The sequence below is a fragment of the Opisthocomus hoazin genome, chromosome 2 (genome assembly GCF_030867145.1).
Source record: "Opisthocomus hoazin isolate bOpiHoa1 chromosome 2, bOpiHoa1.hap1, whole genome shotgun sequence".
NCBI classification, from domain to species: Eukaryota; Metazoa; Chordata; class Aves; order Opisthocomiformes; family Opisthocomidae; genus Opisthocomus; species Opisthocomus hoazin.
The window spans coordinates 98,106,552-98,134,030 of NC_134415.1; the positions used below are offsets into that span (position 1 = coordinate 98,106,552).

The 27,479-nt window shown below is 41.3% G+C and overlaps 2 protein-coding genes across 8 annotated transcripts in view; one reads left to right on the top strand and one right to left on the bottom strand.

Moving 5' to 3' along the window:
• The window catches only part of COL9A1 (collagen type IX alpha 1 chain), a 73,072-nt gene extending 64,441 nt beyond the window's left edge, over positions 1-8,631 (top strand). For 3 of the 4 annotated variants that reach the window (XM_075414577.1, XM_075414579.1, XM_075414580.1), the window contains 5 exons: positions 1,455-1,601; positions 2,035-2,089; positions 4,155-4,343; positions 6,616-6,693; positions 7,929-8,631. In XM_075414577.1, coding sequence (XP_075270692.1) covers positions 1,455-1,601; positions 2,035-2,089; positions 4,155-4,343; positions 6,616-6,693; positions 7,929-8,113 — 654 coding nt within the window. In that variant the 3' untranslated portion in view covers positions 8,114-8,631. The remainder of the gene's footprint in view (positions 1-1,454; positions 1,602-2,034; positions 2,090-4,154; positions 4,344-6,615; positions 6,694-7,928) is intronic. The other variant, XM_075414581.1, reaches the window with a different exon arrangement.
• A 3,146-nt stretch (positions 8,632-11,777) lies between these two features.
• COL19A1 (collagen type XIX alpha 1 chain) overlaps positions 11,778-27,479 on the bottom strand; it is a 214,630-nt gene continuing 198,928 nt past the window's right edge. For 3 of the 4 annotated variants that reach the window (XM_075414584.1, XM_075414582.1, XM_075414583.1), the window contains 5 exons: positions 27,180-27,350; positions 26,200-26,266; positions 24,175-24,330; positions 17,525-17,602; positions 11,778-17,287 (listed from right to left, as the gene is read on the bottom strand). In XM_075414584.1, the coding sequence (XP_075270699.1) occupies positions 17,151-17,287; positions 17,525-17,602; positions 24,175-24,330; positions 26,200-26,266; positions 27,180-27,350 (609 nt within the window). In that variant the 3' untranslated portion in view covers positions 11,778-17,150. Of the gene's footprint in view, positions 17,288-17,524; positions 17,603-19,482; positions 23,341-24,174; positions 24,331-26,199; positions 26,267-27,179; positions 27,351-27,479 lie in introns of those variants that run through there. The other variant, XM_075414585.1, reaches the window with a different exon arrangement.

Consider the following 27,479-nt stretch of genomic DNA (forward strand, 5'->3'; position numbering starts at 1 on the left):
TGGGGCTAAGCAAATGCAAACTGGAGAGTGTGCACTGCTGCTCGAGATCTTACAAGCAGGACATGAAGAAGACATAGAGGAGAAATCCGTAGTTTTATCCCCCTAGATTCTTAAAGTCCCTTTCTCTTGATAAGACCCTAGAGTGCTTGTCATCCTAGTGAGTACACACAGAGGGATGAGTAATCCCTCCGGGAACCCAACAACTCACTAGGCTGGGCAAGAAAAGAGTGATGGCTTCCTGGCTGTATACTCCACGAAGAGAATTTTGCTGTCTAATTAATATATCCGTTGAAGCATGTTCTTTGGGTTTTCTTCTGACAGGGACCGCAGTTAGCGGCCTGAGATGCAGCACAGATGGCGCTGAAATGGCTCCATCTTGTGGATTTAACTCATACCACAGCTCAGTAATCGGTTCTTGAGCATCTCTGTCAGGGGGTGGTGGTGTATTTTTTTTTCCCCAATAGATTTGGGAAGCCATAAGTATGTAGGATTTTTTTTTCTGCTTTTTTTGAGTATTACTGGTTTTTTGTGTGTTTTGTTTGGTTTTTGGATGTTCTTTGTTGGTACTACTATTGACTAATAGTAGTAAAATAACTTGTATTGAAAGTAACTCAGAGGTGCCCGTTGGCATAGGTCTCACTCTGCATGGTGTTTAATCACTTTTAGAAAATTCACTGGAGCAGAAGCTGTACCTTTATTTACTAAATGCACCTAAGTGGACATATTGATGTATCCATATCAATCCTGTCATTCCCCAGGGGTCAGGATGCTAATACCAGTAAATTAGCTCTTTATACCCCTTCCCTGAGTGAAATAAGCTGGCACTGCATCTGTTCAGGCAGTTTGTCAACATCAGTTTGTGTGAGAATTTTCCCTCCCCTACGCCAGCAAACTCAAGTGTAGGCACTAGAATCAGTGTGCAGTGAGCTCTGTCTCTGACAGATGTAAATGAACCAAAATGTGTGTTCCCAAGCAATCTGGGGCTAGACAATACAGGCTCATACTGTGGTACTCTCTACGAAAGGGCATGACAGGCATTTGGAGCAAGCAGGGAGCTGGAATTTTTGTATCTTAAGGAGCACTTAATGTCTAGAAAAGTTGCATGTGACATGAATGAGGGCAAAAGTAGAAACCAAGTATAGGAGATCGGTTCCTTGACAAAAAAAAACAAGGTCTTGTGCGTGTCACTATAGATGCTGATTTGCCTCCTTTGACAGAATATCCTATTTTTCCACTTCTCCCCTTTGAGTGAAGAACACAGACCTCTTTTTAAGTTTATAAATCACACAACCACTGACTCCAGTCGCTCACTTAAAGAGAAGCTGTTCAACAACTGTACAACCCAGTGCTCATTGCTTTGCATTTGCGAATAGGTCCTGTTACCGTTTTGATAGGTTAGAATGAGTCTAACACTGGTGTAGCAGTCCACTGACATTCTTCTCTTTCACTGTCAGGTTGGTAATCCTGGAGACCCTGGTTCCCGTGGGCCTGAGGGAAGTCGGGGACAGCCTGGCATGGAAGGGCCACGAGGCTCACCTGGACCGCGAGGCTTGCAGGGTGAACAGGGTGCCCCAGGTCTGCCTGGTAGTCAAGGTCCAGCTGTAAGTACTGTTTTCATGTAACTGGTACCTTTTGAACACTTAACCGTCACTCACACCACTCCTTTTCTTGCATCAGGAGATGCGTACGCATGCAAAACCCAAGTGCCACAGTAGAGTTTGAAATACACTGTACCTCACAAGAGACACGTTTGTGCACCAGAGAAATCTTAAGGTTGTGTACAGTTACGTCCTTGGGTCCTCAGCTTTCGGTTCCATTTTTTATGCCCCTCCCACTGCTGTTGTGCATGTACTATGTTTGGTACATGGACGTATCACACATAGTATCTACCTTGCTGACTTCAGCTGGAATATTTGCACTTGCAGGGACTGCAACATCATTTATTGATTGGCCAGCATTTTTTGCATCAGGCACACTTACAAAATGTACTGTGATATCAACTGTTTTTCTAAAGTATTATTTTTTTAATCCTAGGGAAAAGAACCAACCGATCAGCATATTAAGCAGGTTTGCATGAGAGTCATGCAAGGTAAATATGCTAAAAAGTATTTGATATTTCTTGTGCATTTAAATCAGGATAAGCTAGTGCTGTGGAGGCAACCAAGATTTTCCCACTCGTACTCAGAACAAATAGTGTGGCCTCAGCAGGGGACCTGGTGGAAAATCTTCCCACATGTGAATGTGAACACAATATGAGAGAATATGAGAAGTCCCTTATTTTATATATACTTTCAGCCTCATTGAACTACCTGTCAATTCCACACTATTACTGTAGTAACCAGGCCATAGGCTGGAATATTTTTATGACATACATATATTATGTGTACAAATCACTTGCTATGTTTACACATATAAAAGTACACAGCTTCACTGAAAGCTCATTTTGCCATTTGTACTCAAACGCTATTAGATTACAGCAACAAAATTATGTGCAAAAGACATAAAAAAAAGAGGAGTGCAGAGAGAGGCTTTCTGTAGATAACACACCATAAAATGAAAGCAACAGGCAGATGTTCAAAACCCTAATTATATTTGCTTAGTTCTTGGCACACACAGAAATCTGGAGCTTTTCTAATACAGTTGGGTGCATGGGATTTACTCGGTTTAAAAATTTATGCTGCCCTGTAAGCACAAAAGAGACTTTTCAGTGCTTGCTATTGAAGATGCCCTTTGGGATATTACGCCTTTGTAACGTTAAAAGTTTTACCAGAATTAAATAGCTGCTCATGATTTAATCTCAGTAGTCATCACTGTTCTTGATACTGCCCAACAGGGTATTTTTTTTTTAAGCTTTCTATAAATAGGATAAAAAGACCTTTCTGAAGTGATCTCTTGAAGGACAGTAATATTGAGGAGGATTATAGTGAAATCAGATATGATGCTTGAATTTTTTCATAACTATCAGAATTAGCAGTGAAGAGAAGGGTATGGGAAATATCTAGACTCTCTTCATTGCATACCTCTTGAGAGCCCCTATAATGGTCAATTCTGTTATGCTTTAAAAAAAGTAAGACAAAAGAAAAAAAAAATCGATGAAACGGGGTCCCTGGAGCCTTGTCAGCTTAAAGACAACCATAACTGAAGTTCAGCTCCTGAGTAGGTTTTGCCTGCAGATTGCTGTCCCCAGTCCGTCTTCCTCATGTATCTGCTTGCAGTATTTCCTGTTTTATTTCAGAACCTTTGCACCACCCGACCCCCTTTGCACCACCCTATCCCCATCATCTTAATTTTTCCTGGTTGCGGGTGCAAAATAACTAGTATTGCCAAGTCATGCAGACTTTATAGCAAATGTCATATGGAGTTGTGTGTGGCTGTATCCAGAGAAAGTTATTTCTAAGGCATGCTTGGAAGATGGATTCGAAGTCTAGAATAGAAACTTTAAGCAAAGAGAGGATTGCTCTTATGCTGTTACAAGAATGGCCTGAAAGGGGGATGAGGAAAAGGGAGTAGCTAGCTTAGACCATTCCAAGGAATGGCACATTGATCCTACGCCTAATGAAGAGCAAAGCTCCCGCTGATTTACTTAAGAAAAGGTCAACATAAAATGTTCAATTGTTTATCAAACTTGAACTCATGAGCACCAATTTGAAGGGTTTCTTTCCTCTGAGAAAGAAGGCCTGCACTTACTTTGCAGGCCAATGTAGATGGCTGTCCTCATGCTTTTCAGCTGTTTGTTCTTGCAAAGATGGATCTTAATAAGGATTAACGAGTAGTAAGGAAGAGAGATATTTGCTCTTTTAAGAGGTGGCAATTGGATGCCTAAGTTTTCTTACTAGATAGTTGAAATTTAAATGAGGTAGAAGATTACAAGGACATTTCTAAATAAACCATATACACTTCAGTCATTTCAACTTGCTAACGTTAAGTGTATAAGATGTGGGCTTCAGAGTGACCAGCTTCACAGTGTGTCTATGCCTCTAGTAGTACTAAGATAACATCTTATATGTAATTAGCTTTGTAAATAGCATTGTACATAAGGAAGGTGCTGTACTGTGATCTGTCAGTTTCTGTAGCAGAGAATGCATGTTCTTCGTTAGTGAGCATGAGGATCTCTCCATTCAGATCCACTTACTGCTGAATTCTGTCCTCTGCAGAACAACTAGCTCAGCTGGCAGCCAGTCTTAGGAGGCCAGAATTTGGTGCTCCAGGTCTTCCTGGCCGACCAGGGCCACCAGGTGCTCCAGGGCCTGCTGGTGAAAATGGCTTCCCAGGACAGCTTGGACCCCGTGGCTTGCCTGGCCTTAAAGGTCCCCCTGGTGAGATCGGTCGTAAAGGTCCTAAAGGTAAGAAATTCTGTAACTCGCTTTCAGTTGTTGACTGCTCCATTTTTTTGTGGTCCCCCCCCCCCCCCCCGGGATTACAGGGGATGTACATTGTACACATGTAAAGTCCAAAAAGATCCTGAATTAGGAACATAAGCTATTTCCTGTAACTGTTGCCTCAGTTGCCCCAGTGATTAAAGGGCTCATTGGCCTGGCCTCAGCAAGGCTTGTTTATAAATTTTTTTTTGTCATTACATCACTTAACCATATGAGAAAGGACAGGCATCTGCCTTGAACTAGAAGTGAGCAGCTGAGTCAGATTCCTAATATTAATTTTCCCTCTCATGGACTTTAGAAGTTTGTGTTTTCATATGCTGAAAAGCTCCAGCAGTGAGTCTCTCTTTCCTCCACTCAATCTGGTTGTGGACCTCACTCCCGCAAGACCTGTGGCTCCAAAAGCTAATGTAAACAGTCAGATTCATTCACTGATCTCTAGCCTACTTTTCTAAGTCTATCCAGTTTCTCACATTACAAGTGACTGATACCAGTCTGCCTCTTTTATTTGGGTATAATACTGGAGCCATTTAACATCATTGCACAGTGTACCACAATGTATTGATTCTTTTGAGAGAACAAATCCATAACAACACTGACTAACCTTACACTTTACAAAAAAACTTTGATGTAACTTCACCTCTTGTTCCTGACTGAGAAGGCTTATACACCTCCAGAGGATTATAGAGTAGAATTTTCTGCAAAGTCTTATGACCACAATATATGTATTAGTTTCTATTCAGCAGTGGTTTTGATTTGTTTTCTTGAAGGAAGGTTTTATTTAAAAACTGTATTTCTGCACAAAGCTGATCTGTTGCTGGATTAGAGCATTTACTTTTGTCTCAAGTTTTATTTGAAAGTAAAATTGGGAAAACCTTTGAGAGAAGGAATAGAATACCAACAAGGCAAACCTTCACAGCATTGTTGTTGGCACTCTGTTACTGTTTTCATTTAATGTGATGTCATCTGTATTTGAAGAGCAACAAAAAAAGGTGATCCGATATGCTGAATTTGATTCATCACACAGAAGGTTGCACTGTGTTGATATTAAAAAAAAAAATCTACAGAGCATAAACCTCCCCTCCAAACAAGCAAAATCCTTTGTTTCCTATCATAATTGTCGTAAAATTTCAGGTTACCTTACAGTAAACCTTGAAATACAATTACAGCTACAAGAGAAGTGGTGAATGCTCTCATGTGCAAGAGCTGTCACGACTGTACATTGCAGGCACCCTGAAAAAAATCTCAGTGCTTCACTCTGAGTTCCTGGTAGTTACCAGAGTTCCACAGAGGTCATAGAGATGGACTGACTCTCTCCATCCATTTGGGGAGTTGTCTGAGATGGGAATGAGAGGAATAGGTTACCTGGGACACATGACAAAAGGGAAAAGGAGGAGGATGTTGAGAATGGTTTAGAAGGGCATGATAAAGACGAGAGAGAAACACAAGCATGTGTTACCATGACACAGACCAGACGATACAAAGGTACAGTGATTTTTAACAGCATGAACAACAGTGGAGTCAAGAAGAGCTGGCTCAAGGAAGATGGTTATAATGACTTTACTGAGCAATCTGGGGTATTGAAGGAGGGCAGCATCAGAAACAAGAAGTTGGAGAAGTTTGGGGTAACCAGCAGTAAACACTATTCCAAAGTGTTCAGTAGCTGGAAACAGTAGAAGTATGTATGTATATATACCTGCCATTGGTGCTTCCAGAAGCTGCATTTATAAAAACAGGCTGAATCTCCATGTTGACTAGGCAGTCTGAAGCATAGAGATCAGATTCCTCCTCTAGCACCCTGTGTGCATCTTTTATTGAAATTTAGACTCTTGTACTGGCTCCTGTTTTCCTTTACATAGCTTCCTCGTTTTCTGCTGTGCCATTTCTAGGCAAGCCCCAAACTTAACAGTCTATTCCAACTCTCCTCACTGCAGTACAAGAAAGTATGGAAGTAAAAAATAAAGCTTAGACATTATTAGGCACGTACTTGTGACTTGCAGCAGAAAAAAAAACACAACATGAATTTACCTAGGGTATTCATGAGTGGTAGATACATGTATTTTTATGGAATACATACATACCCCAAACTTCTTACAAGGAGATGGGTCAGGACATCAAAGATGCTAAGAATATATAGAGCCACCTGAATTAGTTTATTAGTCACTCACCTCTGAGAGGGAACTTACTGAAAGTAGTACTCCAAGTAGGCTGTAACTAATATTTCACGAATTTGCTTTAGGTGAACCAGGAGAAAGAGGAGAAAGAGGATTTCCAGGCAGAGGACTGAAAGGTTACCCTGGACCAAGAGGTCTTCCAGGTAAATAAATGAGGGTGAGGATAAAGAAGAAAAGATGTAGTAAAAATTTATTCCGAACTGATACCTCAAGCTGCCTTGAAAAGATGAAAGGTGTCCGTTAAGCAATAAGCTTCCAAATAATAGTACTTTGTAATTTTTACTTCGTAGGTAATAATACAATCACAGATCAGAATTAAAAGCTCTTTTACTAAAGAGCTACCACCCCATTTATCTCAGTGTAGAAAGGTTAGGAAAAGTGTACACAAAGCGTTAAAAAACCCAGAGGCAATCACATATATATATATATATATATATGCGTGACTGCATCTTTTTTTTTAAAAATAGAAATATTTATTTATATACAAAATAAAAAAAAGGCCACAGACCCCAGATTTATCTCACTGGCAGCCACAGAAGTCTTAAAAATCTCCATTCATAATTTAGGACATTCAAAATACAATTCCCCTTTATTTTTGTGGTAATTAATTGCAGTGTTATGTAATAGGAGTCCAGGATAGATTCTTGCTGATAAGTGCAGCACAACTGGCCTCCAGTGGCCAGTGAATGAAAAGAAACATCTTGTTTTTCAGTGGTCTCTCTCCACAGTGCGTATCTGTGTGTATATGTAGGCAGAAACTACCAAAATTTGTTCTGCTTGTAAAAAGGAGAAAAAAAAAATCAGTGGGGTATGTACTGATACCTAGGATGTCTGTGAAACTCGGAGTTCTCTTCTTTAGAAATTTATCATTGGAAGCTTACTAAAACCACTATATTTCATCCCTTCATTGAAGATTTAGAAGTAAAAAGAGACTTTAGTGCAGTTCCACTCTACACATCTATTTCCCCAACACGTCTGAGTGTAGAGTAAAAATAAATTCTTGATACATCTCTTTCTGGAGCATGAATGTAACTCGTGAAGTAGTGAGTAGCCTTTACACCTTCACACGCAGCGCCAGCAGGGCTGTCTGCAGTGCTGCAGCCAGTTACACGGCATAGCTTTTTATAGCAGTAGATCTTCTCCTGTATAACTGCAGGGGGTTGGGCCTGAAATTCCATTGCTGTAGACATATAAACACAGCCTGGCTGTCTATTAGAGGAAAAATGTCACTCCAAGTAGGCACTTCTCTGGGGAATCCACTGAGAGCAATTAAAAGCCATCTTCATACAGCTTTTGAGACCAGGATATTCAGTAAAGCTACATGTATACTAGGCATGTCCTATGCTGCCCATTTTTAGACCTGCATCCTCTTTTCCAGGTGAACCAGGCAAACCCAGCTATGGCAGGGAAGGTCGAGATGGTGAACGAGGTCCCCCTGGGGTGGCCGGTCAGCCTGGGGTTCCTGGTCCTCCTGGCCCTCCTGGCCCTCCTGGGTACTGTGAGCCATCGTCTTGCAGAATGCAGGCTGGACAGAGAGCTGGTAAGAACATGAAAGGGCCATGAATGGGCACTGCAAGTGCCACGAAGTGTCGGCATCAATTTACTTCCTGCGCAGACAGCTGAGGAGAAAATAAGGAATGAAGGAGAAATACAAACAAGGAGAAACCTTTCCACCAAGGTTTCAGTAAGGCATTTTTAACACAGTGGTGGAACATTCTTTCTAAAGGTGTACTTAGCAACACAAGCTGGAACAATGGTGCTTACAGAACCACACAGGTGCTGTTTTTTGGCTCTTTCTCCCTTTGGGGTGGGAAAAAAGGCACTTGTCTATTTTTATTTTAATATTTTTTGTAATAAAAGAGTTTCTGTGATTTCTCCTCCTCCCCTACTTAATTCCTATGTATGATGTACAGTGAAATAACATGTCTTCAGCCATCAAATAAAAAGGAACAGTTTATTTACTTCAGTTGTAGCTATTCTTTTATGCTTATAAGATAAAGTCCAGAGCATTCCTGAGCAAATGACATCACTTCATGCACAGTCATTTCATTGTACGTTTGTGCTGTGCAGGGTATGCTAGGCCTCGCTCAGCTCTTCTCTTCGATTGCAGAAACACAGTTGGGAGGCAGTTCTTAGGAAAACCTGCCACCCCCCCTTTTATGCTGTAGACTTCTGTAAACGTATGATCCCTGGGTGTTCATGAATAAGCCATGTGGAATAGCCTTTTTGTTTTCCACTCCAATTTGTGTTGCATTCGTAGTTTTGTATGAAGCCTAGTCCACCTTGCCTCCTTCTATGTGAAATTGAAATAGAAGGCTAGAAGCCACTGCCAATGGAATTTTAAGTCCCATAAACTTTTTGCAGTAGACATTGCAGATTTTAAGTAACATCTGTGGTTATACAAAACCCAAATAAATAGTGTTTTAATCCCCTATATGTTTTTCTATGTATGGTTACATTCAATACCAATAAACAAAATAGCCAGAAGACCACCATTAGACATCCCAAGTTGCCTTTTGTGGATAAACTCGATTTTTAGAGGAAGAAGTGCAATGTGGGTATTTTGTTTCTCTCTATATAAATTAAACTATTTGTGGTTTTGCCTGTACATTTTCTGAAGCGTATTCTCTCTCAAAGACAGCAATGAAACCATCCTATGATGTTTCCTTTCATTCTGCTATTAGTCATCCAAATTTTCAAATAAAAACTTTGGCACACTTGCTTAAAGGATTGATTTTTTTTTTTCCTAGCCCTTAATTGTCTGTTTATGTTTGTAATAGTTGACTTGTATGCCCTGTGAGAATATAAAGAAACAACATGATGATTTGAGCATCTGTGATGTATGAGACAACACTAAAGGGAAAGGTACTCATATAATACATATTCTAAAAGCAATTATTGAAAAAAACAGTAGGTAAGCCTTCCCCAGAACAAACCTGGTGCTCTGGCTGCATCTAAGAGCTGCTTCTCTGGCACCTCATGTGTTGACACAAAATGCCTAAATTGAGATCACTTGGGAGAAAAATGTCTGACAAAGCTGCCTACTAAAAGTAAGTTATTTGCAGATTTATTAGAGACTTTTGAGAATGAGTTAAATGGGATTAATTTTGAGGATCTCTTTATGTCCCTTGCACAGCCCAGTATTTTAAATGATAAAATATGAAAGAGGTTGAATCTTTACAAGTAAGTCTTATCTACAAGTGTCTACTGCTGTCTGTTCAGTGCCACGGAAGCAGCACCGGGTGAGACGTCAGGAAAAAGACAGGGGAAGAAAACAGGCATAAAGAAATAGGTCATCCTTCCCAGAGGCTGCGGGCAAAGCCCGAGACAGAACGGTTTTCCTGCACCTCCAGCTTGTCTGAACTCTCTCAGAACCCACACCTCCCACTTTAATACCACAAGGAGTCATCAGAGTAGAGGAGTGCGAAGAATTTCATTCTTAAGAAACAAATCCAGACAATGGCATACAAGGTGATTAGCTTGTTCACACACAACGGCAGGCATAAAATGTTAGGATTAGGTCAGTGTTTTTACTGATTTAGGGCATGGCACTCAGAAGTACTCCTTACGTAGCGCAAACAGCTACACCGTTAGTGGTAATGACAAACTGCAGTTTCACCAGCAAACTTTTATTTTGACTATAAAGTGTGTAAAACCATTAAAAAGAAAAAAAAAAACCTGATAACAGAACGAAAATATTATTTTCCATATGTAATGCATAAACATAATGAACTAAAAGAAGCAAAAAACCCCCAACATTTAAATACAAATGTGAAACGCTTTAAAAAATAGCCTGAAAAATGCATAAAATTCCACAATGGCAAGAAACTCTTGTAGGAGAGAAAACATTCATATGTAAAAACCAGACTGAAACTATTACAATCAAATTCAACACTGAAGGTCAAGTCAATGCAGAATCTATGTAAATGGACAGCTTCAGGTTGTGACAGATTTTCTGCCTTCAAGCCAACTTGTGAGTTTTAACTCACAGAAGTGAAGAACAAATCCTCAAGCCTATTGTAACTCACTAGGGGACACATTGCTTAATCCAAGTATTTACCAATTCTGAATCTTGTGCAAGAGCGGAAAAATTTTATGTGAAGAATGGCAGACCATGTACCAAAAAAAATTCAGGAATTGAAATTTTTTAACAGCACATTCAAGGAGATAAAGGTTTAGAAAATAAAGACAGAATTATGAAATTAAAAGAAAGGTGTATCAACTTTTGGTGTATCGAAGGTTATACATCAACTCTGGTGATGTATAAAAAAATAGTGCTAATTTAAATAAATAGAAGGCACAACGCAAAGAAGTTGAAAGGTTTCACAAGCCACTGACAGCGTGCTGCCCGTTTGAACCAGATGTTCCTGGAATCCTGGTGAAGTCCAGGATCAAAATCTTTTTCTCAATGCTTTCTGGTTCAACAGCATAAAATTCTATGAGATTTCTTAGTGAAAAGACCAATGAAAATCACTTTTACCCGTCAGGATTTCTGCCGCCACTCCCAATTCTGGAGGTTTAACTGCGCTGTGACAAATAACTTTTTAGGCTCCCCAGTTACTTGAGTGTAGGCAGGAACCAAGAGAAAAATGTCCTCAAAATGATCACCAATGCTTCACAATCCAGTCTGGCCTTTTAAAATGCGGGCTGCAACGCTTTCCCTACTTGGCTACTAATAAGTATTAGTAACACTGCTGCTAAACACCTTAATAAAAATAAATATGTATGTTATGCATCTATAGTCTCTATAGAGAGAGTTTATATATGAGTTTAGATGAGTTTTCTGTCGCAGCCATCACTGGGTTCAAGCAACCTAGTATGAACTGCCACCAAAAAAGTTGTGAAGGTGTCACAAAGGCCAAAGTTGCTCTCTGGCCAAAGGAGCCTTGGGGTGCCCAAATGAGGCAAGAAAGCAAGGCTGGGATGGGTTACGCTAGATTTTGCTCCCCTGAATACTGTAGTCGTGATCTGGGTTTACACAGGGCCAGGCAGATCTACAGCCAAATTTGCTCTTCCTTCAAGAAGGAGATTTGCCATCAAACAGATGGTACTTTCGAGGTTACTTGAAGGACAGAGGGAACAAGAAACCAAGTCCGTTGGTGTCAGAGACGAGTGTTGGCTGGACTGTGGAGCCCTAAATTTCACCAGCCCGTAGGAAGCACAAGCCTGACCCTGGTGTGGCCAAAAGCGCCCCACCCCCCCCCCCCCCCCCCCCCCCCCCCCCAAATTCAGCCATCCCAGGCTTGCAGCCCTGGTGCTGACTGCTGCCCGGGGCATGCAGCGGTGGCTTTGTGCCTCTCCTCTCTCTCGCTCGTTGAGCATCCTCCCTCTCGTGATTTGACGCGGAAAGAAAGGTTGTCATTTCTGACAGAATCACACACAGAAAGGATGTGAGACATCTCCATTTCCATCCAGAATCCTATTGCAGGTGTAAATGGTCACATAATCATGTAAAATGCAATTTTCTATCCACTTCATACATTTCCACTGAACTGAACCTTAAATGTTGCAAACCAAAAATATTACAAAGGAAAGAAGCAACCAGTACTGCGGTTCATTTAGTGACAGCTGCATATCACTCACAAATCAAAGAAAATAATAAAATAAGGTATGTCATTGAAAATCCTTCAAATACACTGGAGACAGAATATATTTACATTGAAACCACAGTAAATAATTAAATGCATTTGTGTTTGTACAACAGCAGACTTGGAAACAAAACTGCTAGGAGACGTGTAGACTACATTCTTTTTATCCACAAGCTTATTTTGGTCTAGAATCTGTAATGTTTGTTAGCAATTAATATTTGAAAACCACATTTCCTCAAGGTATCGTGAGGCATGAGTTTTCGACTTAAACACCAACCAAGGCAAGGTCACGGTTAAACTTGTTCTCCATGGCCTACACCCAGCTACATGCATGGAGAGGGATTTAAACATCCACCCAGTAGAATCTAGTTGTACTGGACATAACAAGGTTTCAAGGAAAATTTAGATTCTGGATGTATCGAGTCATATAACAAATACATGACTTAACCCCCAAACCACATTCTTTTGATTCCTGAGATACTTCTCATGTTCTAACACATCACGTTAGAGCAGCAGATCTGTTCTACCAGATTGGTAAAATGCAAGGTGAGGGGCTGGCTTTAGGTAGTATATTTGGAGAAACAAGTTTATGAAATGTTAGTTTAGCCCATGGGGTTTTTACAAGACTTTTATGTAAACATTACAGAAAAAGAAGAAAAAAACTGAGTGCACACTGACATGAAAAGTAATACTTCACTCTTGTGAAAAAGAAGCGCCAAAACGTTTTGTGTGATTATCCATTAATTTAAAAAATACACTTATTTAACAGAGCTGTGCATATCTAACATGTCATCATCCACAATCATAAAACATAAAGGGAGGCTGCATCATACAATCAATCCTGTTTCCATATCACAGTGCTCTTTTAGCATTGAAACCAAATCCAGTTTAAGACAAAACCACTGGTTTTTAAAGCATGACTAAGTAGGCTGCACTGCAACTTGACTGTATGAAGGATGCTGTTGTAATTTTCGTTAACCGTAGCGGACTCCCTGCTCCCCTGGAGACAAACAGGATTACAGTGGGCATAAACGATGCCTGGAGGCGGGATGTCCCCTTACTGCATGTTCTTCTATAACGCGTATATATAAAAACCACAAATAAAATCTAAGCAATGTTACCTGAATAAAAATTATCCAAGAAAGGCAGTATTTCTGCAAATACTACCATGTGAAAATAAATGTTTTTCAGGAAAAAAAAAAAAGCCAGGCTCAAGAACAAAATCAGAAACACCGACTCTCGTGCTGTGAGTCTGCGCAGCACTGGGTCATCCCTTGTGCTGCCGAGTGAGGTCGGCCTGGGCTTCCTCCTTCACCCCAGCAAGATGCCCTGAACTCCACCGTGCGGGCGAAAGGAGGGCGGTGCAGCCTCAGAGGAGCTCCCCTCTTCCCGGGTTTGTTACTTTCCTTAGGCAAGGTGAGCAGTTCTGCACAAAGCTGTTTGAAGAAAACCTCAGCGCCTTCTTAAGTAGGTGATAAAGCAACTTCCCATAAAATATAACAGTCTGATCCTAGAACAAAGCTTCTAAGAAAGATTTAAAAGATTTTGTCTAAGATATTTCCATTCAAAGTCCCATTGTCTGCACGCATTCCCAAATCAGAAAAGCATCTTGTGCTACTGGAAAAAAATAATCCTCTGCGCCTCGTCCCTTGCAATGCTTACTGCGGCACTGACTGCTCAAAACAAGAGGCGAAACTGGTAAAGCAAACGGCAGAACAGATTAGCCCCCCTCCGCCTTCCCCGGCCCCCTTCCCAAAAACTGAGACAATGCCAGTCTGAAACCGCAAACGAATTTCAGGGGCCAAACCTGAAAACCACGCAGAAGGGTGTTGCCAGCTACGCTCTGCTTTCAATTCTAAAGATGTAGAGGAAGAGCAAGGCAGTGTGAAGTAAAGTGAAGCTGGGATTAACTCTGCTCTACCCCAGTGAAGAACGCGACATCTTTAAAAAAGTATCGAGATAGCCAGTATAAAAAAATACCCGTTTTCTTACGTGAGAAAATTAAAGTGGGCTTTCAGCAAAATAAAAAATAATGCAACAAGATAATTGCCGAAGTCACCTGCAAATCAACAGAAAGTGTTCAAATACATTTTAAAAAACCTTTAGATTTGAGCCTATAAAAAGAAAAAAGGCATCTGTAGGAAACATAGATGAAAAAATAAAACTTCTTCGCGTATAAAAAAGTGTTCTGCTTTCCAATAAGTTCAAGTAAATTACCACGGAGCACCTGCGCCCAGCAAGGAAGAGGTGCTCGGTTTCAGCTAGCTAAAAGCCCCCCGATATACAGATAGAGTCTATGTACAGCCTGCGGGGCAGGGGCTGCTCCGAAACCTCGCACTCGCGCCGACACCCTGCACAAGACAGCACCCTTTTCAATATCACCACGGAAAGAAAAAAAATAAAGAAGTTTAAACTTAACTTAGGAAGTAAAAAAATATTTCGATTTTTTTACACATACTGGAATTACTAGAGAAGTAAAAAGAAATGGACGAAAAAAATGTGCATGCAAGATAACCTGACCAGCAGTTCATTTGACTGAACGGAAAACAGTAACGTGGGGCCTGTCCCTCCACTGCTGTATGCCCGCGGACGTATACATCGGCGCTTTCCTCGCTGGGCTGGCTGAGCCCTGGCAGGGCAGCAGCGGGTGCCTCGGAAGAAACAACTGCCGGGTTTCACGCCGGCTCCCGGCGTTCACACAGCTCCGAGGACCAGATCCGGAAAGGCGGCCAACGCCGTGGAGCGAGCCGAGACACGCGCCAAGGGCGCAGGAGGTCTGCAACGGGAGCGGCGTGTCTTGAGCGAAGGCCGGGCAGGACCACTTGTTCCATCCGTGCCTTCGCTCCAGCAGAGCGGAGGGCGCGTTGGCCTAGAGAAGGGGCAGCCATCGCCTCCCGAGGGATGAGCAGGAGAGGAGGTGCGAGGACTGCGGTTTGCCTGCGGGCTTTGACCTCTCTGTCCACGTCCTCACGAGGCACAGACAGAGCACCCCGTCCCCAGTTTGCAGGTTCCTGTCAGGAGATGGCTTCAAGGCACGCCACAGGTTTTCTGCTGCCCTCTCCCGTCCCAGGTGTTCACTCTGAGCCTTTGATCTCTGTGGTTATTTACACATCTTTCTCGTGCCAAGCACCTTCTTCCCTCCAAACACCCAACTGATTAACACGCCGCGTGGGTGCGCTTCCCCTCTCAGAAAGTGTGCCTGCAAGGCTCGCCTGTGCTCCCCAGCTGCCTGAGGTAACTCCATCACCTCTCGCACTCGTCTTGCTCCTCCAGTCTGGGTGCGAGTGCTAGGAACTCTATTCAGAACAAATGCCAACGCGTTTCTTTTTTTAAAGACTCCCACCAGTCATTCCTTACTGTCTTTAAGCAAAACCCAGAAGTCAGCCAGATTTGTGTCTCCCAGCAGCTTTTCTGGAACCCAGCACTTGCAATTTGGGAACGCTTCCCTGGTGGCTCAGTACTGCTCAAGCATGAAGTCACCAACACCACGTCCCTGCCCGACGTGGGAGAGAGCGACTGGCTTCCTAAGGACAGGGCAAGAGCCCTCACTGCTGCTTTTGTAGTACGGATTTATTCTGAGGTTGTGGGTTACAGCTGTCCGTGTTCTCTCAATAGCACCTTCACTTTTGATTGCACTGCAGCAAATTCCCTGGGAATCTGGGATCATCCGTCTCCTCATAATCAGGAGTGAGACTTTGGCCAACCCTCCTCCCTCCTTCGCAGAATCAGCCTCCGTGTGATCGATTTGCTCCATCTCCTCTTTTGCTCAACGCTTTGAGCTCTGTAGGATTGACACTTTGTTCTGTTTTGTTCTTCATCGACAATGTCTGGTCCTGTAGGAGTTACCGACTGCCTGCAAACTGCACGCAGCCGTGCTCTCTGTAGTACACCTTTCCAAGGAGGCTTTTGCCTTTTTTCTGATTTCTCTCGAACTCAGTTTTTTGCACCAGTTATTAGGACCTGTGAGTTTTGTGTTCTACTGTTTCCACGTTCTCAAGCTTATTTTGGCACACGGTTATTGCAGGAGGAAGAGGAAAGCTGTGCCACCAGCAAGATTCGAGGGTTGTGAAGTTCCTTCTTTGACTGTCTCATTGTGTACCCACCAGCTCTGCTCTAAAGCAAGAGGTCATCTTTGCTGTAAGCAGACGTAACAGCAGAGTCGCTTGGTTACAGACAGTCACACTACACTTACTAAGTCCACATAACGGTTCGAAGATGAGCCATTTCTCAGCTAGGAACACCACCACCAGCCCCTAATGGTTTAATACCTGGAGTATACATACCTATGACTAAACGAATGCACAAGCCCTTGGTTGGGACAGCATACAGTCAGGAGAGATGCTTCTCAGGGCTACCCCTGGTGACTTTCCAGTCAATCTGAAGCCAAACCTTGGATGGGCTTAGAGAGCTCACAAACACATCTTCGTTTCCTTCTTTGACATCTAGGAAGTGACTGAAATGGTGGGTAGTGTTCGTGGCGCACGACACAGACCTGGTTCAGAAGGTGGGCCAGAGCCTCCTCAAGGGATGTGAACGTTTAGTCTAAACAGAGTTCTCCGTGCTCCAGCTCAGGTCCTGCATTTGCCACGAACGGCTATGCTTTAAAACTTCAGAAATGCATTTTCTTCCTTTAAACTTCACCACCAGCAAGAAAATAAAGCCAGCTTACATACTGAGGCATACATATTGCCTTAAGTTATAATAAAATAATTTTTGTTTGAAGAAAGAAGCTTATGAAAATTATTTGGGCCTATTTTCCCCTCTAAGCAAAATAAATACGAGAAACATAATACATGGAATGCACTCTGGAAAACATATGATGTCATCATTTCATAATTACGACACTGCAAATAATATAGAAAAAGGCTCAGTTCTGTGCCTTATTAATTATCTCTACACTATGCAGTGTCGAGGGAAAACAAAAAAATGCACCAAATCTTTCAAAGGTTAAATCAACTTATTGAGAGGAGTGACAAGTGACTGTGAACCCAAGCGCGTAGGGGAGAGGGTTTTTATTTCCCGCTGGTGCGTGGCTGCGTCTGTGACACGTGGTAATAGCAATCTGCCGGATTGCATCTCCCGTCGGGTCCAGGCGGCCCCCGTGGTCCGGCTGAGCCCGGCGTTCCCGGCGGGCCCGGCAGGCCAGTAGCTGGTAAAACAAAGCTGGAATTAGCAGCGTCGTCGCCAGCGCGCGTGCAGTGCCCCGCGTTCTGTCACCGGCGGTCAGCCGTGAGCCAGCACACCCGCGAGAAGGCAGCGGGGCCTGACCTCACGCCGCCACCAGCCGCCGGAGGAAAGGCTCGGGTGTAAAGCCGGCATGGAGACCAGGAGAAAGAGCTGTTAGTTCACAGATAACAGCAGCAGAAATAAATCTGGAGACGTGTACCTGAAGGGCCGGGTGGTCCAGTGTCACCGGGCAGTCCAATTCCAGGCTCGCCTCTTTCCCCTTTCTGTCCTCTATAACCTACACAGAATAAAGACATGAAAATAAGAGTGTCCTCTTATTGTAAAGTGATCTTCCATATATCTCGTTGACAGGAAATTATCATGACAAATGTAATCGGGAAAACAAACGCTCACTTTTTTTCCTGAGGCTGGTATTTTTTTCTGAAGCAGCCCTTATGTTTACAAGCTCCTTCTGGAAAACACGAGAATTTCTAGCAGTGGCCATTGCATCCTCTTCCAGAGGAATCTCGCTGTCTTTGCTAGCTGGACCCTTCCCCAAGATTTTAATTTACCTTCCTGAAGTTCCTCTAACAAAGAACGAAATGCGTGCTCTGCTCCACTGTTAGCTGCTCACTGGAGTGGCGTAAAGCACCAGCCCAAAGGCCATCTGGAGTCTGACCAGCCCTCCTCTGACAGCCCCCAAACCGAGTGAGACTTCAGCCCCGCCGCTCTACACCAGTCTTTATGTCTGCGCTTTTTTAGACAACTGGAAGTTGTATGCTCAGGTATTCCCCTATATGCAGGAGAAGACCCACTCCCGCCCCAGAGCTGCCCTCAGGTGGAACGAGGCACCTTCAGAGCTTGCGCAGATTATCGCTTCCAGCATGCAAAGCCTGCTTGGACCCAAGTGCCTGCACATCGTTAACAAAGTGTGATGACCAATTATACTCGGAGTATCTGTGTCCGTTTTCTTCACAGGCCGTAGCTTTGTATTTATCTAAGTGGCTTCCATCTTGTCAAGTGCTGCAACTCATGTCCAACCTGTTTCTTTTTCCTTAAACTGTTTGTAAAAAAATGTATTAGTTGGAAACACTTGGGCTGTTTTAAATCACAGAACTCATGAGTATCGGTATAAAATTTTGCTTATTATTTCCAGTTAAAAATCCATCTAAAAAAGTAGCTTTTCTGTCTAGACCATGTAATTTATGTAGGACATGGGATGAAGGCATTTTTAAAGGAACAAGTGTGATGCCTGCCACAAACCCTTACTTGAAGAGGGATTATAAGAAAACCCTCTTCCCTTTCCAACACCTCAGACACTGGCATGTAAGGTGACATTAATTTGCCAACTTCTGGTCACGCTGGGAATTAAATTTGTTCTGCTGCAGGGACCAATATATTTCTAGTGCCGTGTATGCCATACAATAAGCTTCCTCTTGTGAAGAGCTGTAGCTTATATTGAATTAAAGGAGTCACAGCTGACCAGTCAGCATGGTGGTATCAATCCACCTGATGTCTCACGAAGATTAATGGGCACTGGGAGATGGATGGCAAAGGTTGTCTGGTCAGGGTACTGTGGTCTGTGGAAATACTGGTAATTTACAGAACAACTGTAAGTGCTGTGGGTACCAATTCAGGGCTGTCACAACGAACACAACGCAGTAGTAATGGTACACAGAGTATTCAAGCTTTCCATTAAACACAAGCTCATTAGACACTTTGGGAGAAAGTCTATCATCTGTTGCAGTCATTCTAGGTTTTGAAACAGAGCATAAATTATCTTATTCTTCTCTCAGCACCCCAACAAGGAAATGACAGTGAGGCACAGACTTTAGAAAATGCATGCAGTGACATGCATAACATAACAAAAGGAAATCAACTGATTAAAAGCTCACAGAGAAGCAAACTTAATATTAATCATGCATTCTGGTCACTGAGTTGTGTTGAGCAGAATTGTACAAGGCATATATGTACACAAGCTACAAAGACGCAGAAAAGGGAATATGTAGGTGTTTGTATTCAGCTGTGAATCTTGATTTTGCTCTTTAACGACCATAGTAGTATTTATAACTACCTCAAGTTGGCTGGCTCTGAAAATCTTCTGTAACGCATAGTAGTTGCTGCTGTTTGAGAAGGTCAATCACACAACCACAGGATCTATTACATTTCCTATTTATTTTATATATATATATATCTATGTTTCTTGATTTACCATAGATACAGTACATTTCTCACTACAAACTCAGTTAATTGTAATTTTACAAAGTAGTGCTGCCACTAATCATTTGTTTTGCATTTCTTTAGTTATGGGGAAAAGAGAGAAATCACATTTACGATATATCACATTTACAAGCTCCATGATAACCATTACTGTAGGGTTCTGAGACATCGTCATTGGAAAGGGACTGAGATAGACTGAAAGATTCTGTAAACATCGCTGAAACACAAGACAATAAGGAAAAAATAACCCACAATAGGACAACGAGCAGCCTGCCAGTGCAATGTACAATCCACAGTAGTGTAAGCCATTACTGGATGTATCTGAGTACACATGCAAAGGTGTAGTTTGTACACAGTGGCAGGCAAGTTCTGTTGACACTGAAGTTTAACAAAAAAACTTCCCAGTATCTTTTCTAAAAATAAGGCTTTATTAAACAGGGTGTAAGCATATTAGTAAACAGGCCTATATGTAAACAATCCGAACAATGTAATGTGTAATTCTGGCAGGAAAATACTTGATTTTTAATGAGGTATATTTTGCTCAGGAGTAGGGCCATGATTACACTTCAAGAGGATAATATCACCTTCTCTCTGAGCTTAAAGTGACAAATTTGTACACAGTCAAAGGAAAATATTACCATACACTTAAATCAGATTTCGATTTATTGTTTTTAATGTAAAGGCACATATAAGAAGCTATTTTTACTGGTAGAATTACAATTCCAGTAAGTGGTACCTGCTTAATTGAAAAGGCGATTGCTTTAGCAAAGCCTTTTACTTGGATTCCAGAAGTTTTGTTGTGATTTCTGCAACCCAAAAGTTGTGGTATGTAAACACGTACCCAATGTGGGTAGCACGTATGTGTTCAAACGGGTAAGTGTTCTTCTGCTCGTAGATGAACAGAGATAGCTAAAACACAGCTCTTGATTTGGTGCTCTCCACAAACATCACAGTCAGAAGCATCGCTACTGCAACACCCTCAGCTCTACTTGGAAATGACACAAGTTCATGTATATGAACTTGGCAGTAAAAAGTTCTCTCATTTAAACAGCTCCAAAAGGAATTCCACCTGTATCGTGGAGACCCTCTTCCATCTGCATGGATAATGCAGCAACTGAAACTAGCATGTAAAATATATAGAGAAATCTGAGATTAATACAGGTCTGAGGCAAACACATTACCATGGCAGGGAACAATGAGACCGAAGTTACCCGTTCTGTTTTACCGTGCAAATACTCCACGTTCTTACAAACAAACAACTGCAAAGCAACAGGAAGAGTGCCAAGAGCAAGCCTTCTTCTCCAGCCTCCAGTGCATATTCTGGATTCCTTCTCTGTGTTATAGTCCTCTCAGCAGAGAGGTGGTAACTGAGTTTCAAACCAAAGTAAAACAGCTTAACTACACCCTCTGCAGCAAAGAACAGTTTATAGGAGGTAACGCTTGAAACCAGTGCAGCTATTTCAGATGAGTGACTGTGTCTGGACAATATCCACTACAATGCGCTCCTGATGTCAGCCGAGGTTTCTACATGCTCCCACCATGCAAATTAATAGTTATAATAAGAGACACAAATTTTACAACAGAGATTAGAAATAAAGATAAGGAACTTTCACTATTCATCATGTGGTATTTTTCTTCCCTGAGCTGCAATGCTTGATTCCTCGAGGCTACCATGAGTTCTGAGGACCTATAAAAAAACCTCATTTCCTTAATTTGATAGAAACAGTGAAGTTTAACTAAGATGGAATCTTTTCTCTATTGAGAAAAAAAAACAACAGTCTTATTAACATAAACTATCTCTGGATTGCAGAATTATCCCAAGGTGCACTTGGTCTAATGGACCAAAACTCACTTACTAGTATAGTTTTAAATATTCAGTGAAGTCAGTGGACATAACTGATGTAGATCCTCTAACACATGACAAGCTGACTGACTATATGCAAATGGATGGCATTGCTATAGCTTGTCTAGAAAGGCTTGAAATAAACTTCCCATTTCTCTGCGAGACATTAGCATCCTTTAAAACACATACAGAGCAAACCAGTTCCTCTGTTCTCCCTTAGCAGAGGCTGTTCATTTCACTGGTAACACTGCCTCACAGTATCAGCTTGCTGGTGCATATGCCCTAGGTTATTTCTTTCAAATGAAGGAATTAGAGAGATACATATATATATAAAACTATTCCATTCACTATTATATAAACTCTGTTTAAAAACCAATTGCATGTTTCATAATTTAAGTTGCAATTCTTTGTTGTCTTTTGTTTGCATGCTATATTTTATTAAGACCATCCTATAAAATCAATGTTATTTGTACCTGAACCACTGGGAAGTACCTGAAGTATGCTGTGAACAACTGTGCTGAAGGCCAGCAAGGACCTTCGTTAGAAATGAATGACTCTATGCCCAAGAGTCTAGCAGTTAATTAAATACACTTTTTGAAGACCATGCCTACACTTCCAGAAGTTAGTATCTGTGTTTTCTGCTTCTGGGACTAACCTCTACCTATCGGTCTGCTGTGCAGAAGGAGGCTCTGGTGGAACACAGCAAGGTCAGACAAGACCAGTTCCCAGGGGAACTGGCACCACACTTGAGGCATACAGAGGGACCCCTGCAAAGCTGCATGTGAAGTTAAGCACCTCCTTGGACACGCAGTGACACTTGCCCATCCAGCTCTGGCAGGCTCTCTGCTCAGTGTGCAGCATCACAAACACGCTCTGGAGGTGCTTGCAGGGGTCCTGTTAATTGCTCTCCAAAAGTATCTACTTCTTTCCACTGGCTGTATGGGACAAGTGATTGTTCCACTCTGCCAGCCCAGATGTGCATTACTGCACACAGCATAACCCTGGAGTTGGCAGTCTGGGCTACAACCAGGTGAGAAATATAATAAGTAATGTCTGTCAGTCAATACTAAACATGTATGATGTCTTGGGCATATGTCCACACAGCATGCTACCTTGATGGTCTCAGCCACACATGCACGTAACATGCTTCTCCAAGAAGTCTTGTCTGCTATGTCTTTCATGGCTGAAAATAAGCTGGAATATGGAAGGATACTTTTCAATCTGCTCAGAGATTTGAATATTTTTTTTCTGTTGGCACAAAACAGTAGCACACACAGGCACAACTGGGAAAGGCATGAAGGGTATTTGTAAGTGTGCTTCTCTCACGGGACTATCTCTTAATCAGAGTGTAAAAAAGAGGCAAGACAAATTTTTGGTTTTCTTTCCTTGGAAGTATCATTTCGTACATCTTTTTGATGTCTCTGAGAAGTAAATGTTTCTCACTTAGCTTGCCTTTTACTAATCAAAAAAGAGTATTGAGCATATCAGTAAAACAAATGGAAATCCTGTGTACATGGGGCACTACTTTTACTTAAGCACAAGGCATGAAAAAGCAGCTTTATTTTTTTTTTCAAGCGTAGCTATCATCTTTACTCTTGACGCTCACTAGCTGGCAACGAAGCCTAGCACAACGTTCCACTTCCCAGAAGCATCTGAGACTATCCGCCACATACATCATCATTGAACAATCTGGCACTGACATTGAAGTTGACTGTTTACAGTGAGCTGAATATTTAGGTAATGATGAAGTCAGTGTTGTAAGACTCTAAGCCTTTTACTGTTCTCCTTGATCCTTTATTCTTGTTCTTCTCATTCTGAGCTCATCACATTTTTCAAGCTTCTGTCAAGGGTTTGCGCTTATCAATGTTAGTAAGTCTTTATTCTTCTGATAGCTTTAGGATCCACACATCTTCAGCTTTGCTCTCATGTTCTTCATTCCAGTCTGACTTGCTCTGACTCCAGAGCAGACCAAACTAACAAAAGATAATAAAGAACTACCTGCAGATAAACTGCAAATTACATGTAACCCACCCACAAAATATATTCATCGATAAATTATGTTTTCCTTTTATTCTGTTCTCTTCCTTCTAATCTGAGGGGCTGACTCTACAGTAGAGCACAGCTACAATGAGCCTGGATCCCTTGAGGCTAATTTTGCAGTGAAAGACAGTTCAGTGAAACTAGAGTCGTATACTGTCCAAATGCATTGCAATGTACAAGTTACCATTTGGGGTACAGTGAAAAGCTGATTACTCTGAAAATGATTTGTGAAAATAGATTACTTCACTGCAAGAAGAATTTATGTGCTAGTATTTCAATTTTCACTCCTGCTTAAAGAATAATATTTGCCTTCTGTTTTAGCTTCCCTGTGTTGTCTCCAGATCAGAGCTGAGAGCACTCAGACTTGGAGATCAAATTTTGTCTCTTAACTAAGATGGTCTCTCAATATGGAACAGGATCTAAACAGTTACATTAGAGTGCTGGCATAGTTTTTCTTCCTTATTAAAGTATTTTGGAGAAGACAAAACCCGCAACAGTAGTCTAGATAACTGTCAGCTTTAGGTATCTGTCAGTAATTAATTTTACCACTTATTAGAATAAAGGCACTGATTAGGAGTTTTTAATCAGTCAAATCCACACATTTACTATGGGTTAATATTTAGATCTAGTCTGGAAAAACATAAGTACAGTTTTAAACGTTAATCATTAGGAAGCTAGATAGGTAGTCCTGGCTTATTTAATATTCATTAGCAAGTGTATAAAGATTTCAAGATACAATTCATGTGAACATTTTTTTTAATTCCTACCTTGAATTCCACGTTCTCCTGGTGGCCCTGGCAAACCATCCTTTCCTGGTGGCCCTGGTAATCCATCTTTTCCTGGGGGCCCTGGTTTCCCATGGGCTTGGGAGGCGAGCATTGCAGCAGGCAGCTTCAGCTGGGATACAAACTGAGACATCCTTTCTTCATTAACAAAGGACACAAGAAAAGGTGGGTAAGAAATCTGGTAGCAAAATACAGGAAAATAAATAAACCCCAAAGCCCCAGCTAAACTAAGTTTCTGGAAGTAACGTGTTTAATCCTTCTAAACATCAAGGTATGAAGTGCTCCTATAACCACTGAGACTCATGTCTGGGTCTTCACCCTTTGAAATAATCCAAACAAATTTGTACTACAGTTTCTATTACTACTTTCTTTTAAAATACATTCCAATATATCAAATGACTTCTAACTCCTATTCATGGCAGTACTTAAAATACATGAACACAGAATAATTAGTCCCTAACACCCCTATGAAGGGCTACCTGCTATGTTTGCAATTCATATTAAGTTGCAAGGTAGAGCTTAAATACCATGAACAGTTCTTGGAACGTGCTGAAACCCTGAAAACAGTTGTGAAAAAACCTGTGAGTGCTCAGCAGACATTAATTGCAGACATTTCGGCATGAACTGTTCATGCTAGTGGAATAAAGTGCCCTTAGTAACATACCAGTGTTCCTTAAAGGTAGACCAAATAAGTACTAACCTCGAGTCTCTCTCATTTACACTGGATTAAAAAACTTAAATAAGCATTCCACAATTTAGCAAGTATTTACTGTGGTGGAGTTTTAAGACACACGAAAAAAAATCAGAGTAAAGAGAAGAGTGGGCATCAAACAAAAAATAAACAACGTGAGAGAAAATAGGCAAAGTGAAACAAAGGCAAAAGTAGAACATCTGTGGGAACACTAGAGAGGTGTAGAAAATAGAATAGCTATAAAGACAAAAATCAATATTCCCAGTAAGCAGGACACCTTTTAATACTTTTTTTTTTTATGACTAGACTAAATACTTGTTACCATTCCATTTGAATGGGAAAAGAAGGTAACTGTAGCCAGTGAGCTGCTCTTGAAATACCTAGTAGGTTAAACTCCTAAGGGGTAGCAGTCTGGGGAAGGGTGAAAATACAAAAGTGATAGCCTGGTTATAAAGTGAAAAAGTGTTTGAACAGTTTAAAAAGTCTCAAGTTTTGTATGATTTCTTTTATCCTTAAAAGAGAAACGGTTTTGTATCCACAAATATTAGTGACAAAATAGCTAAGCATATTGCAGACGTAAGAAATGCATTCTGCAATGGAAGCCAAGCTACTATTACACTGCTGAGACGTTCAAGCAGAAGCTTGTCTCAGACACCTACCTGAGTCACAGCTTTTCAACCCTGACTAAGAGAACACCAGGGAAGAAAAATGTTTCCTTTTCAGAGTAAGGACACACCTAAGAAAGCTTACATGGCACAAAAGCCTTGGCTGAATCTGTTATGTGCCTAAAACCCCGTCAGAAGATGACGGTCTGCAAGGGAGCTTTGGAGCTCAGCAGGGATGTTTGCTGCAAAGGCACAGCAGTGCTGCGCAACTGAAAGCTGTCAAGCCTTCCTCTCATTTAGACAGCCATCCACTAAGTGGCCAAAATAATTAGTTGTTTCTATTTTCTCCACTTTAATAAATCTTCAATGTCTTAGTGATACGTTCTAGATGTGTATGTGTCGTGTCTGCAATAATATATGATACACATATGTATCTACAATGATACATACATATGTTTGCTATTATGATTTGGAGCAAACTACCTTTGAATGCTAATCTTTTAAATGAGGAAATACTCTGGTTAACAGATACTGTAATTTATAATTGCTTAAACAAAATTATATTATGTGCACTTAAACAACAGTTAAGCATAGCTACAGCAACAAGGCAGCTGCCAAGTCCAATGTAAGTTGGATGACAAAGAAATGTACATAAAGGCTACAGAGATGTAAAACATTTACAACAGAATTTAAGACTTATGATCTTCTTACCTTCAAAAACCTTAAGAACCTCTTGCTTGATATATTTTTTTATTTCTTCAAGTGAAACCGTATCAGCCTGAGGAGGAAACAAAAAGGTGATATATATCAAAAGAAACATATGGAGGGCACTTTTTGATGCTACAAAATAAAAATTGCTGAAATTGGTATTCAGCATGTAAAGCTTTCCCCAAAAACGTTTTAATATATTTGTGTTATTCACTTAATGGCAAAGGCCAATTTATTACAAATACTTTATAATATTATAAAGACCACTCATACCATGAAGTGGAAGAGGCACTCCCAACTGTCAGGATCATCAGCAGGTTATGTGTTTTGAAATTAATTTGAATAAAATGGTAAGCATGTCCAGTGACACTGCTATGCTTTACTTGCCTCATCCCTCTAGGGACTAACTATTTTGATGTGCAGCCAACTAACTAAAACAGCATCACAGGAGCAATAACTTCACTGGAAAAGATTTTCAGAGCTTTATCCTACCCGACCAAGGGTAAAAAGAACTCACAACATGGATGTGTGCCTGTGCGCACATGGAGACAAACCAAGATGTCTACAATTGACAGGCAGCACTTCATTGTCTTTTTAAATGCTGATTTCCCTTTTATTGAGAATCATTTATGTCTGCCTCTTTTTCTTTCTCACTTGCAAAGGCCCACAGTTTAGCTCTTAAGCTTATGAAAAACTTGAAAATTAACTGTATTGAGAAGCCGTATTGATTTGTCAGCACTAAAGAAATAAATAATTGAAGTTTATCCATAGCACATGTTTGAAAAATAAAAAATAAAAATAACTGCTTAATCACCTGGCTATATTTTTTCCACCTCTGTTAACTGAACACTGAAATTATCTTAGAGATAACTAAGTTTTTCTGATACTGTGGTATTGCTTGGTTGAATTTCCACAGCTCAGCACATACTCCCTTCATTTCGTCTGAATTCACAAGCAACCAAGGAAAACTTGTATTTACTTACTGGAAAGCCAGGGGGTCCTGGGGAACCCGGGGGACCTTGATGACCTGGTGATCCTGGATAGCCTCTGTCTCCTGGTGGCCCAATAGGTCCCACATCCCCCTTTTCTCCTGATGGGCCAGGTTTCCCTCGTTCACCTTGTGGACCTTTGTCCCCTGGAATACCCTGATCTCCCTGTGTAAAATAAAAGCAGAAGGAAAACCAGTGCATACAGTGGAACAGACTGGGAAAAGTCACCCAAGAATACTAAAGAGAAAATTCTTCCCTGTTCAGAAATAGATTTTATGAGTCATGCAGGGAAGC